The sequence below is a fragment of the Filicampus tigris genome, chromosome 9 (assembly GCF_054856515.1).
Source record: "Filicampus tigris isolate MCC_2025a chromosome 9, RoL_Ftig_1.0, whole genome shotgun sequence".
NCBI classification, from domain to species: domain Eukaryota; kingdom Metazoa; phylum Chordata; class Actinopteri; order Syngnathiformes; family Syngnathidae; genus Filicampus; species Filicampus tigris.
In genome coordinates this window covers 1,865,001-1,883,241 of record NC_141225.1, presented here as the reverse complement: position 1 = coordinate 1,883,241, position 18,241 = coordinate 1,865,001, and the positions used below count along the sequence as shown (strand labels likewise).

Here is an 18,241-nt window from a genome sequence, read left to right as displayed (position 1 = left end):
TAAACCATTTAAACTTTATTTTCTTGATGTGGCAAAATTACATCCTAAGTAATTATTATACACATTCCCTGCGTAGTCGTAACCATGAGCCACCGTTACTCGGAAATACATTCAGTAATTCGAAATTATATGCAAACTCAAAATAAAAGAGAATTGGCAAAATATGTATTTAAACTTAAATAATCAAGAAATGACAAAAACAGTTAACTTTACATCCTATCGTTTACATTCTAGCTAGTTCATGGCCAGTTTTACACATCACTGTCGAGGAGTTTCAACATTTCTGGAAAAGAAGCGTCTGTGGTTCAATTCATAGCTCCTCCCAGGAACATACTCTGTATCATTCCTTGTCACTCGATGCAGTTTTAAGACAACTGAGATGCTCATTAATATAATGCCTAGAGAACAAATTTCTGGTCGCAATCGAAGCATCGAGGAGCTAGACAAGTTGCAATTAAGAGAAATGAGGTGCTCAAATTGTAAGTGTTGCCCCTTGGACAAATTATTCTCCATCGTTGTCTGACCTTTCACTTCACACCATGTCGACGACACAGCTGTACATCTGCACACAACCAACCAGTCATGTGCCCATTTGTTTTTTTCCCAGGGCACTTGCCTTGGACTTTACCCTGCCAATAATACTGCATAATTCTGCCCCGGAGCCTCCTTTCTGTTCAAATTCAATACATAATCAACTGATGGTGTCAGTGAGGGTGACATTGTCTCTACAAGTATCATTGGCTGGCCTTGAGAGCACTTACACTAAATGGCTCTTTACCAAATAGCTCTTCAGTGTAAGCCAGTTCAATTGCACTGTCAAAAGGAGTATTACCTGCCAGGGGCCCCCAAATGGGAACTCTTAACTGATAAAAGGACAGCAGGAATCATTTCGGCTAATGCTTCCATATTAAAAGGAGGTCATTTAACAAGGATGACAAATCAAGGTTAAAATTTCTGTATCTGCATGAACAAGAAATGAAGCGGATGCTGTCTATGAATCTTTAATATGAGGCACATGGGGGGAAGAGAGAGAGAGAGAGAGAGAGAGAGAGACAGAGAGAGAACATGCGTGCACTCGCAACAAATTGCCTGCTGGACAGGGAGCATTTGTGCTGGCTGTTGGGGGCTCATAAGAAAAAGTGAGGGGCAAAGGATTGAGCTGGGGGGCCCCTCATCTTCACACCCTCTTTGTCTCCCGGCCATCTGCTGGGTTTTTGTAATTGCTGTGTGTCTGTGTGTGTGTGTGTGTGTGAGAGAGTGAGGAACTTGATAATTGCAAAGGACATTCCATCATCTTCCATTCCCACTATGGCCCCACACATTGCCAGGTGAGCTGAGCCAGCCCGCAGGAGGCAGCAGACACTGTGTCACAGCCAGTCACACTTGGAGAGAATTTACAGCTTTGGTGACTCTGTGCCATGAGCAACGCAAGGGAATCAGGGCCACATGCTAAAAAATATCACTTTGGGCCGCACCACTTCAGTGCCACTAATTTAAAATATGTTTTAGGGCGTTCACCATCACTTGTCTACCTCTTACTTCACACCTACTTTGCATAGATTACTCAAAATGTATTAGTCACTCTGGTTCATTGTTTCTTTGTAGTTGTTTTTTTTTAAGGTAGTGGATCCATTGAAATCTATTCGTGCCAAAACAATGAGTAAGATCATGGCAAAATTGAAGTTGACACTATGTCTCACCAGCAGTACAACAGACTCAGCTGTAGCATAATTTGCACTTTTGACAGTGGAAACCTTTAATAATAAAATGTAATGTTCTGGAAATCTTTAATAACACTAGACACTGCCAATGAACACTATCATCATGATGGCTAGATCTGACGCATGACTCCCAGATCACTGGATTAATATAAAAAGAGGAGCGACAGTAGAAGGAAGCAAATAGTTAAAACACCACAGAGCTCAAAGGGGCAAGTAGCACACATAGAGCTGGTCAGACTGGGTTAGCAGGATGTCACTCCTCTGAGATCTACAGTTAAAACTGGTGCTCCTGGAACATTTGTGAAGAAACACACCTACTTTAGTCTGTACACGTGTTAAAGTCTTGACATTTATCTATTCATTCAAAATTGCGTTCAACAGTACCTGGATAACACTATATAGTACTTCCCCATTGACTCATAAGCTTTCTCTCTTGTTTTGAACTGTGCACATTACTTGTCTGTCAAAAGCTGAATGTCTCGTTCAGTTTTTGCTTATCATCTCGAGAATGTAACACGATGTGGATTGATTGACTAAAAATGTTTGTCAAGACAGACGGACCACATTTTGTATTCATGATACATTCTTATTCCTAACTACACTATTTTGAGTCTGTCAAGTCACCTTATTCTTGCAGTCTTACCTGCAGTATCTGATCTTCACAAAAGAGAGACCATTAAATTTAATAAATGTTACCGGTCGATTGATCTAATTTTCACACAAAGAAAACACTTCAAGATAATCATTAATAATTAATAAAATGAAAATAATACCATTTCATAACACAATCTCAATGATCATAATTCTCCCCACTCCCAAAAATCCTTTGACAGTAGAACTCTCAACGAGTTTGTTCCTTTTCCCAAATTGTTTGCAAAGTATGGGATTTGTATTTGAAAGGGTCTTTGTCTGCGAGCTGACCACAATGTGCCCTGTATGATTCCCCAATGGCTGAAGACCCACTCAACTGTGGCTGATGTAACTGTGTTCTTTTTGCAACTGTTGAAAGTAGCTTTTGCGTAACATCTGAAATGTAGCTTTTATTCATTCATTTTAAAAAACAAAAATGCTTTTAAAGAGGAATTCAACCTAAAAAAAAATAAAAAATCTTTGCAGTAATATGTTCTCTACGCCTTCACGGGTGGACTTTACTACTTAACTCATATTCCACAAACGCAGTATTAATCATAATGTCATTGTTCTACACTCTAAAAACTGTTGGGTTAAAAATAACACAATTTTGGGGGGAAAAAATGGACCGATCCACAACTTGGGTCAATTTGAACCACTTTCTTGGTTGTTTTTGCAGAAAACCACCCCAAAAATAGGTAGTTTTTGTACAACCCCAAATAATGGGCTCTTTTGTACAAAACAATGAGAGAAGCTCCTGTTTGTAAAATTAATAGTTCAATTGCTAATAGGTCTTGATTCTTCAAACTTCAGTCATTCAATCCACGATACCAAACTAAAGTGTCAATGGAAAAAGCAAAATAAAAGGTTTGGCATCTTTGGAGAAGATTTGGCAAATATAACATGGGTGCAATCACTATACTTAGCTCTACTGTTCATTATCAACATTTATAAGGGAAATAGACAGGCTTTCAATTCAGTACAAGATGTATTGCCAAAAAACACTGTTACAACAGGGAGTAAATAAAACCTACCAAACACAATTTTGTTTTTTGTGTAATGTTAAATTATATTTACTTTTATTTCTATGTGATAATACGAAGCTTATCCATCATAGTAGATTATTAATACGAAAGGTGGACAGACACTTTATTGCTCTCACACAATCAAGATCACTGCCCAGGATTTGGGACCCTGTGGGGGGAAAAAAGTATCTGTCGTGCCCTGGGGTCTCTGTGAGTCCTGGGACTTTAAAATCATCATCACTTGGCTCATTGATTAATCATTTTTCTATTCAGTCGCAGGTCATAAAAAATTACCTGGACTGCCAGTTGGCTCTCACAGCTGAAGGCAGAGGGCAGCCATCTTGCGTTGCCCGTTTTACTGACAATTCCTGTTATTTTTTTCCACTGAAAACATCAGTTATCAATCATCTTTTTTAACGTCAGGATCCATCTATGAAATAATGACAGTCTTGCAGAGAGCAAACTTCGCTGACTGCTACGACCATTCAGGGTATATTATCTCAGTATTGTGACTTACAGCAGGTAGGTTTACATTTCACTGCGATTTTGTCCGCCCAACATGCTGCATCTTCATGTCGCGGGGTTGTCCGACACCCTTTGCAGCCGCCAGCTTCTGCTTGAGTGAAGTGGCATGAGAGTGAGGTAAGACCTCATCAAACAACCGTCAATGTTCAGCGAACAAAAAGTTCCAGCAAGGAGGTTAACTCCACAGCCTAGTGTGGCCGCATTGTAAAGCACCATTTCAGCTGTTACGTTCCAAATTGGACGGCGTGTTGTATGTTGAAAAACTGGGGCCATTCCTCATCCAAATAAATGTGCACGTCTCCTCATTCCCACTTCAGTCTCTGTAAATATCCTGACTGGTGTTTAATGCCTCGTCCATCCTAACCGTGATCAGCAAAGCAGTAGTGTGTTTTTTTTGTTTTGTTTTTTAGCAAAGAAGCAGTGTGCGCTCGTCCCAGCATAAATCTATGTAGCTCTGCTCACTTCCACATTTCCTCATTCTCATATAAATCAGCCACGGAGAGGTTAATCCTTTTGATATGTTGAAGTGGTCATTAGTAGGGATGTCCACATAAATTTTGGTGCCAATTGATCACCGTTTTTGGACATTATAAGCAATGAAAGTACAATGATTTCCAATGGAGTTTGTAATCGGTCCCTGCAGTGACTCCGACAGAACATGGAGAGAACGGTAGGGGACGCGGTCATTTTCCTCATTAAAAGAAGGCGTTATTCATGGAGTCACTTATTTCCTAATTTCTCCCAAATGTATTAATAAAATAGAAAATGACAAATCTGTTTATTTTACCGATAAAAAAATATATAAAATGAACTTGTTAGTGAAAACATGGCCGTCCCGACCCAACCATCTCTTTAACCAAAACATGAAAGGTTTCATGGTGGCATCAGTTTGAGTCTGGAATGAATTAGTAATAATACTTTGCAATGCATTTATTTGTTATGGGAAGAATTGTTCCAAATTGCAAATCAGAGGTTCCAGTGCATTGCAGCAGGCAAAATGGCATTGATATTACATGGCTGTGTAGATGTGAATGGTCAATTTTGCCGTTGCGGTCAAGAGTTCTGAGTTGTATCAGTATGGTTAAACCTTGCGACAATAAAGACAGGAGACAGACCATCAAATGCACTGTGTTTTTTTTTAAACTATGTGAGATGGGAATGTGTTTCCGTCTGAGTTTATAGCATTTGCATTCTCTTGTCACGGCCTTGGGAAATCACGATACACGAAGTGCAAAAGTAATAACATTTAATTCAAACAAAACCATGCAACAGGTCCCCATCACCCTGATTGAATTTTCCTGTTATAAAATAAACATCAAAAGCCATACATTGCTCAGTGGGAACATATAAGAGAAAGTTGACTACTTCAGGGTAAACACGCAAGTCAGCCCAGAAACTAAAACCCTAACAAGAACCCCCCAAAATAACAATAAAACCGAAAGAAAAAGTCAGCACATGCCACTGTAAAGCGGCGATCCGGAAAAGTTCCAAACACATACTCTATGTTTTCTGCAGAGGTTTCCCCACCCAACTCTCTCCCATCCCACAGGTTGCTCAGAATTAGTCGCCATCACAAAATATTATGACAACACAGAAGTCTTCCAACATGAGTGATGAGCCTGCTTTTGTTGATACATAAGTTGCTGGATGTCCTAGTAATATACTCACTTGAACCAGACATGCACTTCTTAAAAGAATGACCAATTAATTCACATCTTTGGGATTGCAGTAAGTGGGGATCTCATTCAAGACTAAAAAGCCTATTCGATTTAAGTATTGTTTACGACATGGGAATCTAGTTCAGACAAAGAGTAAAATAATGTGGGTTGTTTTTTTTTTTTTAAATTTGAATGGTCTGAAAACAGTAATGGGATTTGCTCAGCAGCATCAAGACAAATCTCTCACTGGTGGAACCATACAACAGTGTTACAGTGAAGAATTTAGTATTCCAACCAATAATCGGTGCGCACATGAACAGACCAAAACAAACCAACCAAATGCACAGTATTTTTGGGATGGCAAGGTCAAGGTCTTCTCTGTGGACCAAAATGTCTAACTGGACACTGGGTGAGGAAGTCACCTGGATTATTTATTATTCCCGCTGTCCAATAGGATATTTCAGATGGAGGATCTGGTAGTTTGGGATCTTGGACAAAATGACAGTAGTGTAGTCAAAGTGGTATATTAAGCCAGTGTTGAATATGTGGAATGTGATTTGTCTGTCTGTCTGTACGTGTGTTTCTCTGTGTATGTGGATGACAGAAAGGGGTAGGGGCCGATGCATCAGTTGTACATTTGGCCCTCGGGTGGCTGGGAAAGCTTGTAGTTCTCTTTCGTTGTCATATGTTGTTTGAGCTCCGTGAGCACCATACGCAATGTGTAAGTGTTTTTCCATCTGCTCAAGCAGGGCAGTGCCTTTATGTCCACCTGCAAAGAACAGCAAATTATGAACAAGTTAGGTAACCCATTATTGCCCAATGGGAAGACAACATTTACATATAATAAACAGGTTTACTCAAAAGGACAAGAGATCCGACTCAATCCCTCCACTTCAAGAGTGCATTCACACTAGCACTTGGTGCGCTACATTTGGACATATGCAAAGGATGTATTAAATGGCATACTGGGACCCTTAATATTTTATTGCACAGCCTCTTGATTACTGCAATCAAACAATTTTGTTAAGTTTCAATGACTGTGTTTACATGCAGCCAATACACCTTTTTAAAACCAGAATATTGGCAGTATTCTGGTTTTTAACAGCCATGTAAATGTGGGCAATAACCCGAATATGCCCTTATTCATCTTTTTAAAATTACGAATATCATGCGTGGGTTACTCTCTTTCCAACCCGAATATGCGGGCATGTATACGGTAATCTGAATATTCCAAATGCACGGGACACTCTACGCATGCTCAACCGCAAGGAGTCTTGGTCTTTGTAGTACAGGAAGTGCTTGGATGCGTGGTGTTTGGCACGCACTCCACCAGAAATACACATTTAGTGATAAACAAAACATAGCGAAAGCTAAAGTAAGTACGACTCCACACTTTTAAAGTGAGGAGGAAACCGTATGCTTCATTCGTGCGGTGAGTCACACGAATATAATGTGTTTTATTGACGGAAGCAAGTAACAAGCAGAGATAACGTAAAGTGTGTTATGCCGTCGCCGTTTCAATCGGGTTATTTAAATGTGGGCGGTAACTCTCTCCGCTCAAGCATTGTAAACATGTTTTTCCAAATGACTCAGAAATCAGAATTTTGACCTTAACCCAAATATTGACTGCATGTAAACGTAGTAAATGACACTTCTGCACCTCTCAGCAGCCCACTCTCTATGAGCAAAGTGCTACAGTTGTCTCAGGTTTCAAGGGTGCTTTCTCTAGACAGCACTGATGTACAACAGGATTTAGATCAGAGCTCATAGAACTCATCACAACTTTATTTATAGAGCCATTTAAAAACAATCACAGCTGCATACAAAGTGCTTGACAAAGTAAAAATCTGACAAAACAAGACAGGGTTTTTCCCGGCTCAAATTGAGGTAGAGGTTGTACCATCCTGACCATGCGCCATGACATGCATGTATTAGGTAAATTCAACTGACTCACTTTCTTTTACAGGGAACACACTTTCAGAGTTCCAATAACAATGACTATTATCATGTTCAAGTGTTCATTTATTAAAACTAGAACCACATTTTTTAGCGTTTTACTGCACAGTGCCACATTAGCCATATGGGCACACATAAACTGCCTCCACCCCGTCCCCTCATTCCCTAGCTCTCTTGTATATTTTGACAAATTCTCCCTTCTTTGTATGGCTTTTTAGCTTATGCTGTGTTCAAACATCCAAGCAGGCTGAAACAAATGCTTCATAAATTTTGGGAACAACGGTGTCTACTTTTCTGCCTGACCTTTCAAAGAGAGCAACTTGTGCTTGCGAAGTTCAGTTGCTTTTGGAAAATTCCAGAGCTGGGCATCGCCTAACCCCCACAGAGTTCCTGTCTGCATATTTAAACGACCCACGTGGTTCCAGTCCGTCCCTCATCGGCGACTGCCAATCGGCGTTGAGAACGTAATCTTCACGTCACACACAGGCGCTGCACAAGCAGACGCCGCCAAACAAAGAAAAAAAAAATCAAACAAAAACAACAGACACACACAGCGTGGTGATTGGTGAAATAAAAACAATATGGGGCATGTGCCATTGCGTTTGTGGGACCGCAAAGGACCAATTTATTGTATTTATTTTTTCCTTACTTGGCCGTGTGTCAGGAGTGCAGCACCTGCGTGTGACGTGATACAGGTAAGGTCCTTTCTCGTTGCTGACTCGGACCGACTAGGACCACGTAGGTCGTTCAAATATGCTGATGGGAACTTGGTGGCAGTTAGGTGATTCCCAGCTCTGGAAAATTCCTGGTTGATGTTTGCAGAGCTGGGTATACCGCTAATGTGACAGACCGGTCCGCCTATCCGTCTATGACGGATGCCTATTTTGTAGGCGATAAACGATAGACAGGAAACTAAAAAAAATAGTCGGACTAAGCATAGTCGGAAGCCCATTCCCCCCATCTATGTAATCGTCTATTTTCGCGCCCCACACCTCATGCCGATGTGGCATCGATGCAAAGCTACGCTTCTCTGCTTTCAGAATCCGTTGGAATTACATCGCTAGCACACACGGTTCATGAGTTACGGTGATATGAAAAACATGTTATCTTCGTCACTTTCCATTATGACGCACGACTCACCAGGCCCCCGCACGTTAAAAAAATGTCCGCTCTCATAATGTATTTTATATCGGCGGAAAGCTCCACTTATCTGCTTTGAAAATCTGTTGGAATTCGTTGCTAGCGTAAACGGTTCATGAGTTACGGTGATTTGAAAAACACATGTCATCTCCTGTCAGCAACGACATGGTCCTGGAAAGTGCTAAAAGGAGAGACGCATTAAGCCCTTTTCCACCGCAGGAACCTTTGGAGGAACCTTTCACTTTACCCTGGTAAAGTGGTTCCGCCTTTTGTTTCCACCTGAAAAATTTACCAGGGTAACGGATTGTCCCAGGGACATTCCTGGGTACATTTCGTCCATGCTAGCGACCAGGGCCATTATGGCCCAGCAAGAACTCTTCCTGGGGGCGGGCTGCGCTGCCGGACGCCGATTGGTCGGTCGAACTTGGGGGTGTGTTGTTCACGACGCCATTAGCCTTTAGCTGCGGTAACTGCTAAACCGTGTTCCGTCGCTGTGCTCGCTCGTCCAATATTTTAAAAGTAAAGAAAAAATGAATGAATATAGACGGACGAATATGTGCAGGCTCTTGTGAGCATTTTAGGGGGACAAAGATATCCAACCCAACTTTGAATCGGTGACAAGGAGCGACCAGTATGCACCAGCTTATTACTGCCGAGCAAGGCGAACTGTTAAATTGTTCGTGGAAGATGTAAAGTTAAAACGAGACGAATAAAAACTTACCGGATCACAACAGCCGGAGTGGAAATGACCGTCGAGTGAGCAAATTGTACGATCGACTAGACGCCATGGGTTGGACACGCGTTCTTGGACACCGGAGCGATGGATTCTGCTGTGGCGCTACTGACGAAGGTAAACACGAAATACTCAGTAATACTAGGAATATTTTAATTTTTAGCAGAAACACAAATTGTGTGAGTGCATGTGCACTGAAAATGGTTAGCTGTTCATAGTCTCACCACTGAAGTATTCATAAAACAGGATAGTGGATTTACTGTATTTACAGAAAGTAGATTCATTTTATTAGCCACTGTAACATTCAGTATGAATATACAGGGAAATAATTTACATAATGAAGCATTGGATTTTGAATAACTTCCACCTCAAATAAATGTTAAAAAGACAACTATTAAAAATAAAATGCAAACGTAAGGCTTAAATTACAGGCGCATATAACCTAATAGGGAACTCTGGCATTTTTTGGGCATGTATTTTTGATTTACAGCTGTTCTGGATGGACATTTTGAGACAGTTTCAAGTGAAGAAATCATGAGCCATCATCATCCGCTACATACAAGTGCAGTGTCTCCTGCGACTCATGCATCGCCAGCCCGGGTAAATTTCATTTTACAATAATTTGTAGGGCACTTAAATGATCTACTGCTACTCAGTGTGCTTTTGTATGTCAACATGTAAGAGGAAAAGGAGACCAATCAACTCTTTCTGGATCGTGGATGTGCTGTGCTGCTGTTTCTGAGGCATGAAGGTAAAATACCTGTTATACTCACAGAAATACTTTGTGGTTTGATTTAGTTTGTCGCCTGTTGCAGCAATTATCAGTAGCACTTTTTAGTTACTTATAGCAATAACAGGCTGATGCCAAAGGTAAGGCTCTGCCTCCTCAACATAGCTTCCACCTTTATAAACTCAAGTACAGTACTCGTGAAAAAAAGAAAATATTGCACATTAAATAAAAAACTGCACCTGAATAAATATATTTTCTTAAAAAACAACAACTGTTGAACACAAAATGCAAATGTCTGCATAAATCACTGACTTATATCCACTAATACTAAACTATGAGGACCAAAATGCATGGCGAGGCTGCATTCAGCCGTTTTGGTCCTCACCTTTGGAATAGCCTGCCAGAGGACGTCAGGTCTGCAGAGACTGTTGATATTTTTAAGAGGAAGCTCAAGACACACCTTTTTAGTTTGGCTTTCAACAACTTTTAAATAATTTATCTTTTCTTTTGATTGAAGATAATTCTATGTTTTGCTTTGAATGTTTTAAAGCACTTTGAGTTGCATTTTTATGTATGAAAAGTGCTATATAAATAAAATGTGATTGATTGATTGATTGACATTTTTCTGCACGTTTTTTGATTTGCAGTTGTTGCACATGCTGAAGAAGTTTCCAATGCAGGGACAAGTGTGAGCTCTCCATCAGGCTACCAAGAAGCATCCCTCATCCAGCGTTTGCCCGTGTCAGGAAGATGTTTCACTTTCAGTAACTCGTAGGACAATTCCGTTATTAAATTGCCTTTCTATTATGTCAATAGGAAAGCGCGTAGGGGATGGGACCTTGGATTCAATCGCAGAAATGGAAATCGCAAGCCAGGAGTTCACTGTGGCAGAAAATGACTTGTGGCAAGCCATACACTTTTCCAAGTTGCGAACGATGCCGAGTTGGTCCCGGGTGCAAGGCTAGAAATTTCAGCCCGGCTTCTGGCTGTGTGTGTTTTGTCTTTTAATGTGCACAAATAAAAAGTCACAATGTATATATTTTTTTCCCAAAACCTACTTACGCTGCTGTAATTAAAAACTTCATAAGAGCTGTTAATGAAGCCATGTATTTATTTCATTTATTTAACTTTTACTTATCCAGGTACGGTATTTGCAATGCTGACCAGTCTACAGACAGCAGATTAAAACACGGCAAAATAAAAACAAATACATATACTCATATAAAAACAACATGAGATATGCACAAACTATATCTTTTGTCCATATTAATTTCAATGACAGGCTACAAATAGGTTCAGCTTTTATGTGTATTAGGGAAAAATCTTTTTCATAAAAAAAAAAATATACCGATACATAAATATGTCTGTAAAATCACTGCCTCAAAGACTGTTTGCAGCCTGGATGACATTGCAAATGAGAATACTTTTCAAATGCTTTATCAAGATAAAGTGTAAATAAAAAGGTAAGTTTACATAAGCATTAAGCAACAATACTTTCACTCTGATTTTCATGTTGACACACTTTAATATTGATTGTATATTTTAAAGTTAACCAATATTACATTTATATTATTAATATGCTAGCTTTAAAGGTCACTTAATTATTCTCTACCTGCAATGATGTTGATGTAGGGAACATATGTCAAAGTCAAGGCCCGCGGCCACATGCGGCCCCCGCGAGAAGGTTTTCTATGGCCCCTGGGATGATATTGCTTTATTATTAGATCCGGGCCGCAGCCCGCAACAAGCCGGTGTGAGTAGCAGATCTGATCGAGTCCTTCGCGCCTGCTGAAGACGTCACGCTTTAAAATATATTGTAGCGACTTCAAAGAACACACCGTCAGACGTAGTTTAATTATGATGTTTTTATTAGTCCAACCGGCTACTGTGGGCCGCAGCCGACGCCAATACAGTACGACAACTGTTCAGTCAAAAAAGAGCAACGGCTCTCCTGTTCGTCCTCCGCTACTCTCGCTCGCATGCCCTCCCATCCAGCGAGCCGCGCGATGCATTCATTAACCTCGGAAACTACAAAACTTGGAAAGACACAAATTCGACCACAACACAGCTAACCCAATTCGTTCCACTATTTCTGTAATATATTTCTTTGCATCAATTTTTGCCACCCCATGGCTGCTCTACATGCTGACTGAAGACTTCACGTCACTTTTCGTGGTTTTCAGAATCGGATTGTGGTGAATAGTTATTTGGAGTAAAACACACTTTATTAGAAATACTTCATGTTAGAAATCTCATGTTGTTTTATTCATTGAGTTTCGACGAAGTACTGAGATGTCCCGCACTGTCAGCAGGCATTGAATGCTATTCGAGCACTAAGTGTTGATAGTGAGTGACTTTTTTTTCCCTCTTTCCTCCTTCGACAGCTCGTAGTTTGTTCGTGCCAGCAAACTCAGTAGTTGCAGATTGCCCGTGTTTCACCACGTTTGTTGTTGTGTGTAAATGTTAAAAGGTGAGTTTAATCATTTAAGTTCGTGTCAGGTAACTGCTGTACATAATAGCCTAGACATGTTCTCGTGAGTGATATGTCACGATGAACACTAGTTAGTTATTTTGGCTCATATGCTAACTATTCTAGTGATGAAACATGAATGTGTATTGTATGTATTGTTTGGCTGATTAATTTCTTAATACAGTGAATTGTAATGTTTAGGCATATTGTTAACAAATGGATATGCATTGGATGATGTTGCTAGGTTATTCTTTGTCTGTGTTGTTGCAGACCACAACAAATAGACGTGTCAAGTGTGGAATACGGGCCTGTGTTCTCTGACAAGAGGACCACATCCATACCATGCCACTTTAAAATAGGGTCAGCTGGAGACATCATACCAATCATATGATCCTCTCGATTTTACTTCACATTATGTACAGTTCATACAATCTTGCAGCCCGAGTCAACCGGAAAATTGTTTCCAGTTTGGCAGGAGAAACGGAAACGGAAGTGATGTACGAGCTGCCTCGCAAAAGTAGCAGTAATGTACTTTATTTTATTTTTATTTTGTAACTCCGAAGATAAAAACACAACAGCCAGCGAGTGACAAACATAGACGGAAAGAAATATATTACAGAAATATAAAGCGTGACATCATCATCAGGCGCAAAGGACCAGATCCAATCTGGACATTTTAAAAAAAATTAATGAACATTTTATCAGTCCGGCCCTCGGCTTGTCGCAAAATTTTGTATTTGGCCCTCCGTTCATTTGACTTTGACACCCCTGATGTTGGGTGTCAGTAATGAGTAGGGAAGTAACACACGTCCCACTGATGTGTCATCAGTCTCATTTGCATAATTTACCAAGAACTATTTGACGCTGTGGAGACGCAAACAACCTGGGCCACAGGAACCTTTCTTACCAGGAACTTTTATCAACAGGAACAAAAAGTTCCTGGGCTTGTTGGTTGAGAGGGGCTATTTAGTCTGGCCGCGGTGAGGCGGTCGTTTTGAGTTTGAGTCTTTCGTTTCAAATATCACCCAGCGATTAAAGTTTAAATTTTTATCCTAAAATTGGCTTACCTTACATTTTAGTTAAGAACTAGAATCCCGCGGTGCATTTTAGCCAAAGGTACAATCCTAGTGGAGAAGTGCACTTTTAAACCTTTGTTGTTGTGTGAAGCAAAAGTTAGTCAACTTCTGCTCTTGTTGCTGCTGCTTCTCCATTGTTGGCGGCGGCAGCTTCTTCTACTTAAAAGAAGTGTGAAGAAGACGACAACAACTTCGTCGTTGTCTTAAAGCGGAACTCAATCCAAACAAATTTCCCAGCAGGCCCACTAGTTAAAACACGACATTCTGATTAATTTTGCGTTTGTGGAATATAAGTTAAGCAGCAAAATGCCCTCGTTTTTAGCCATGCCTGGGGGCGGCCATTTTGTCTTCTGTCGACTGAAAATGACATCGCAACTGCTCACAACGACCAATCACGGGTGAACTATTTTCTGAATCTTAGCCGTGATTGGTCGTTGTGAGCCGTTGTGATGTCATTTCCAGTCGACAGAAGACAAAATGCCCCCCCCCCCAGAGATGGCTAAATACGAGTGGGTTAACACTTATTCCACAAACGCAATATTTACCATTATGCCGTGTTTCAACTAGTGGGCCTGCTGGGAACATATTCTTGAAAAGAATATGTTTGGGTTGACTTTAAAAGAAGAGAGAAGACGACATCAAAGAAGAAGCTCTGTCACCCGAAGTAATCATGGCAAGTGCCAGTGGCAGTTTGTCAAAGTTGGTAATCGCCAACCCTAATGAAAGCCCGTTTAAAATGATAGTCGTGCCAGCCCGGCCTATAGGCAATTACTATATAGTTCGGCTGAACAAAATGGCGGGTAAACAGACGGCGGAAGTGTAGACCGGCTGTATGTGAAAGGTGATAAACGGACCACGAATTTTGAGCAAAATGCGCAGCTCTGGATGTTTGCATTGAGGGAACTCAAGTACCACTGGAGATGTGAAGCCTTGCTCAAATGATACCAAAGATATGAGGTAGAACAGGGGTAGGGAACTCCGGTTCCTTGAGAGTCATGTCCTGCTTGTTTTGGATCTCTACGGTACTGGGATGCGGACCGCTTTGGACCGGGTCGCGGCAACCTCCATCTCATTTGCGTCAAAGTGCATGCGTGAGATGCATGTACCTGGTACCTCGCTTGAAGTGCTGATGTAGCAGCTTTTCCCACTGGTTTACAAAATGTATCTTTCATTGTTGCAAAAGAAATCCCAGTCTTTGTTCATTTTCAAAGAGAAAATCAAAAGGAGACAAGATGTATCTTTAAGTGTTAACACAGTAAATGCAGTTTAATTATCAAGGCTTCCTCCATTGTCTACATGCCACCAAAATTGCCAGCTCCTCTCCTATTGGAAACGCTTTCTGACGGCACCGCTGTCAAGTAAAATGTTTCAATCTGAGGGCATTTGCCATCGTGGCAGATGTCCGAATAGGTGCAGTGCCACCCAGCAATGATCCATTCTGTGGTGCCGCTCCTCACCACATACACAATGAATGCGGTTGACAATGGTGCGCAGCAAGTTCACAGTGAAAAGGGCTTTAAGAGCCGCATGCGGCTTGCAGGTTGGCCAGGCCTGATATAGTGCCTCCATAGTGGCAAACACTGCAACTTCAGTTAAAATACATTGCTGCCGCAGTGGGAAATAAATCGCGCTGTGTTGAGCAATAGCAATCGCTCTGGCTGGAGGCGGGCAATAAAATAGCTAGATGCAGGAAAAACCCTGTTAAATTTGAAAAAGTTAAAGAACGATATCCTGGAACTGATGAGTAACTTTGGATTACAAACATTCAGCGATGATGTAAGAGCTAACCTACCGACAGTCTGTACGTTCTGCAGAGCTGGGCACTTGACCCTTTTTTGCCGGTCCGGCCGCGACCCTCCACCCTTGTCCTGGGTAATTAAATGAACGACCTCCCAAATAGGGTTGCCAACTGTCCCGTGTTAGCCGGGAAGTCCTGTATTTTGAGCTAATTTGGTTTGTCCCATACGGGATCTTAAATGTCCCATATATTGACTATGAACTCTTGCAAATACAGAAAACTGCAATCTACCGATCCTGTAATACAAGATGCTTTTAGTAAAGCTCTGGATGGCGATCGACTGTCAATAACGACGACCACAGACGGGTTGGCAGCTCAATGTCTTTTACTTGTATACTTGCTCGAACACACATTGCTGGTTCTTAAACAGTGATAGCACATTACAGCGCTCGCTAATGGAGACTCTCGGCTCTACACATTGCAGAGCCTAGATCAGATAAAGCGTCAATCTCAGAACAAGCGGCAATCACGCCACCTGTCATGTCAGGACTTCTCTATGGCTGCGCAAAATGACTGTAGACTCCTTGAGTCAGTCAAAAGCAGCCAGAAATATCCATGGAAAAAATAAATTTGGTGAGTCACACTCCTCTTTTACATTTCAGATTTCTTTCTTACACCCGTTTTTTGATGAAAAGAGCCAAATTGTGGTTTCATATGAGGTTTCATATGAGGTGACATATCATCACATATCATATTGCTGTCCTGTGAAAAACACTGTCCATCTTTTTTTCATTTTTTCTTATTTTTAAGTGAATGTCGTTTCAGCATTAATGTGAAAATTTAAAAAAAAAATCCAAAATTCATACATCATGCTCACACCACCCTGGCACCGTGCACCTGTCCCTTATTTAGGAGTGAGAAAGTTGGCAACCCTAATCCCAACACCGTACAAAGTACGTCTGCTCGTGTCTGTTGGGATTGCAACGCTGAGCTAAACAGCGGTTGCCGCTACCGTCTAGCACCACAAACAGGATAATTAATCCAACACTGCTGCCTGGTGGGGGGCAAAACATCCTTCAGCAGATGCTTTTTAAAGATCATTCGCTGGCTAATTTACAATTCGAACGTTGAGCGTTGGACACGCTTCAAATACCATAATCCCTAGAACAGAAGTGGGCGCTCACGCCGACGCGGGAGTTGAAAGAAGCCTAAAAAGAAGCCTTTCACCAAGTAGGCTGAGATTATTTTTGGAAACCTTGCGAGCACGTCATACGCATGAGGGCCGATTAGTGGGCCGGACTAAAATCCGGCCCAGGGACGGACTGCCCAGCTCAGACGTTCTGTTTGATTTCGTGTTGGAGTGGTAATTACCAACCTCTATTCTGTTACAAAGATGTCAATATTGCCATTGTCTACAAACATATCTTAAACATATACCACGTTCGACTGGTTCTACTGGTTCAAAGTCCACAAGCGCGTCATCTATATCACTGCATTTACTCATTTAAGAGCTCCCGTGATCGACGGTGTCCACCATTATGACTCCGGAACATCCTCTGCGGGCTCACGGCGCATTACACGTATATTGTGTTGCATTTCATTAGCTAAGAGAACGAGAATCGGATTAAAAAAACAAAAAGACGTATCCACTCTCCCAGCTTTAAAGGTAGAAAGACACAACAGCGCTTCGGGCTCTAGTGGTAGAAACGCGGTTGTGCGCTCCTGGCCTTAACCCATTAAAGCCTAAAGCACCTGGCTCAAAAGCTCCTCAAAACCTAAGGTCGTCTTTGGAATTAACCTTGAAAATCTGAAGTTTTCCAAGAAATTCAACACCTACAAAATAATTCATATCTTAGAAGAATTCCAGAACATCCTCTGCGGGCTCACGACACCGTCACATGTATATTCTGATGCATTTCATTGGTTAAGAGAGCAAAAATTGGATGAAAATGACCTATGTGTTCTCCAGGCTTTAAGGGTAGAAAGACGGTTATGCACTCCCATCCTTAATGGGTTAAAATTACTGTTAAGTTTCAGACTGCGTCACTTGCCCTAAAAATCTTTAATTAAAGTGGGAAATCAACCCAAACATATTTTTTAAAGAATATGTTCCCAGCAGGCCCACTAGTTGAAACACGGCATTCTGATTAATATTGCGTTTGTGTAATATGAGTTAAGCAGCAAAATCCACCCATTTTTAGCTCAGGGGGCAGTCATTTTGTCATTTCTGTCGACTGAAAATGACATCACAACTACCTAGGGCTCAGCTTGCCTGTTTTCTAAAGCTGAGTCGTGATTGGTCATTACCTGAGCCCTGGGTAGTTGTGATATCATTTTCAGTCGACAGAAGTGACAAAATGGCCGCCCCCAGAGATGGCTGAAAACGGGTGGATTCAACTCTTATGCCACAAACGCAATATTTATCAGAATGCTTTGTTTCAACTAATGGGCTTGCATAGAACATATTCTTGGAAAAAAATATGTTTGGGATGACTTCCACTTTAAGCAGTGCAAATTAATATTCCTGAGAAGTGCATTGCAGGCAGTAGAATAGGTTATGTACTTAAGTCAGCAATTGTTTTCTTGTGAATGTATAGGAGATTTTAGAGGCGTTTGAAGTGCAAAATGCATGTTTAGAAAATTCTACCAAGATGGCGGCTCCTTGTTATGTTACTACTAAAAGTGGTTGTGAACATGCTAGTGTGTTAATGAAATCTGTATACTTACAACACCATTTGATGCATGTACTCCACTCATGTTGATCTTGTGCAAAAAACGTACATGAGGAGGATGATCTGGGTATCTGGGTCCACATTCAATTTTCAGACAGTATATTCTG

The 18,241-nt window shown here is 41.1% G+C and overlaps 2 protein-coding genes across 3 annotated transcripts in view; one reads left to right on the top strand and one right to left on the bottom strand.

Moving 5' to 3' along the window:
* Positions 1-5,130: 5,130 nt before the first annotated feature.
* The window catches only part of ube2v1 (ubiquitin-conjugating enzyme E2 variant 1), a 20,478-nt gene continuing 7,367 nt past the window's right edge, over positions 5,131-18,241 (bottom strand). Inside the window, exons 3-4 of the mRNA XM_086040734.1 lie at positions 18,130-18,241; positions 5,131-6,328 (exon numbers count right to left, since the gene is read on the bottom strand). The exon at positions 18,130-18,241 is cut by the window's right edge and continues 14 nt beyond it. Coding sequence (XP_085896860.1) covers positions 6,185-6,328; positions 18,130-18,241 — 256 coding nt within the window. The 3' untranslated portion in view covers positions 5,131-6,184. The remainder of the gene's footprint in view (positions 6,329-18,129) is intronic.
* On the top strand, positions 8,063-11,201 carry LOC147141624 (uncharacterized). 2 transcript variants are annotated; one of them, XM_086040737.1, is made up of 6 exons: positions 8,063-8,210; positions 9,390-9,505; positions 9,879-9,988; positions 10,073-10,139; positions 10,766-10,859; positions 10,935-11,201. In XM_086040737.1, the coding sequence occupies exons 2-6, from the start codon at positions 9,442-9,444 to the stop codon at positions 11,014-11,016; spliced, it is 417 nt and encodes a 138-aa protein (XP_085896863.1). In that variant the 5' UTR covers positions 8,063-8,210; positions 9,390-9,441; the 3' UTR covers positions 11,017-11,201. The 2 variants fall into 2 exon arrangements, with proteins under 2 accessions (XP_085896863.1, XP_085896862.1); XM_086040736.1 differs by lacking the exon at positions 8,063-8,210 and having other exon boundaries at positions 9,115-9,505.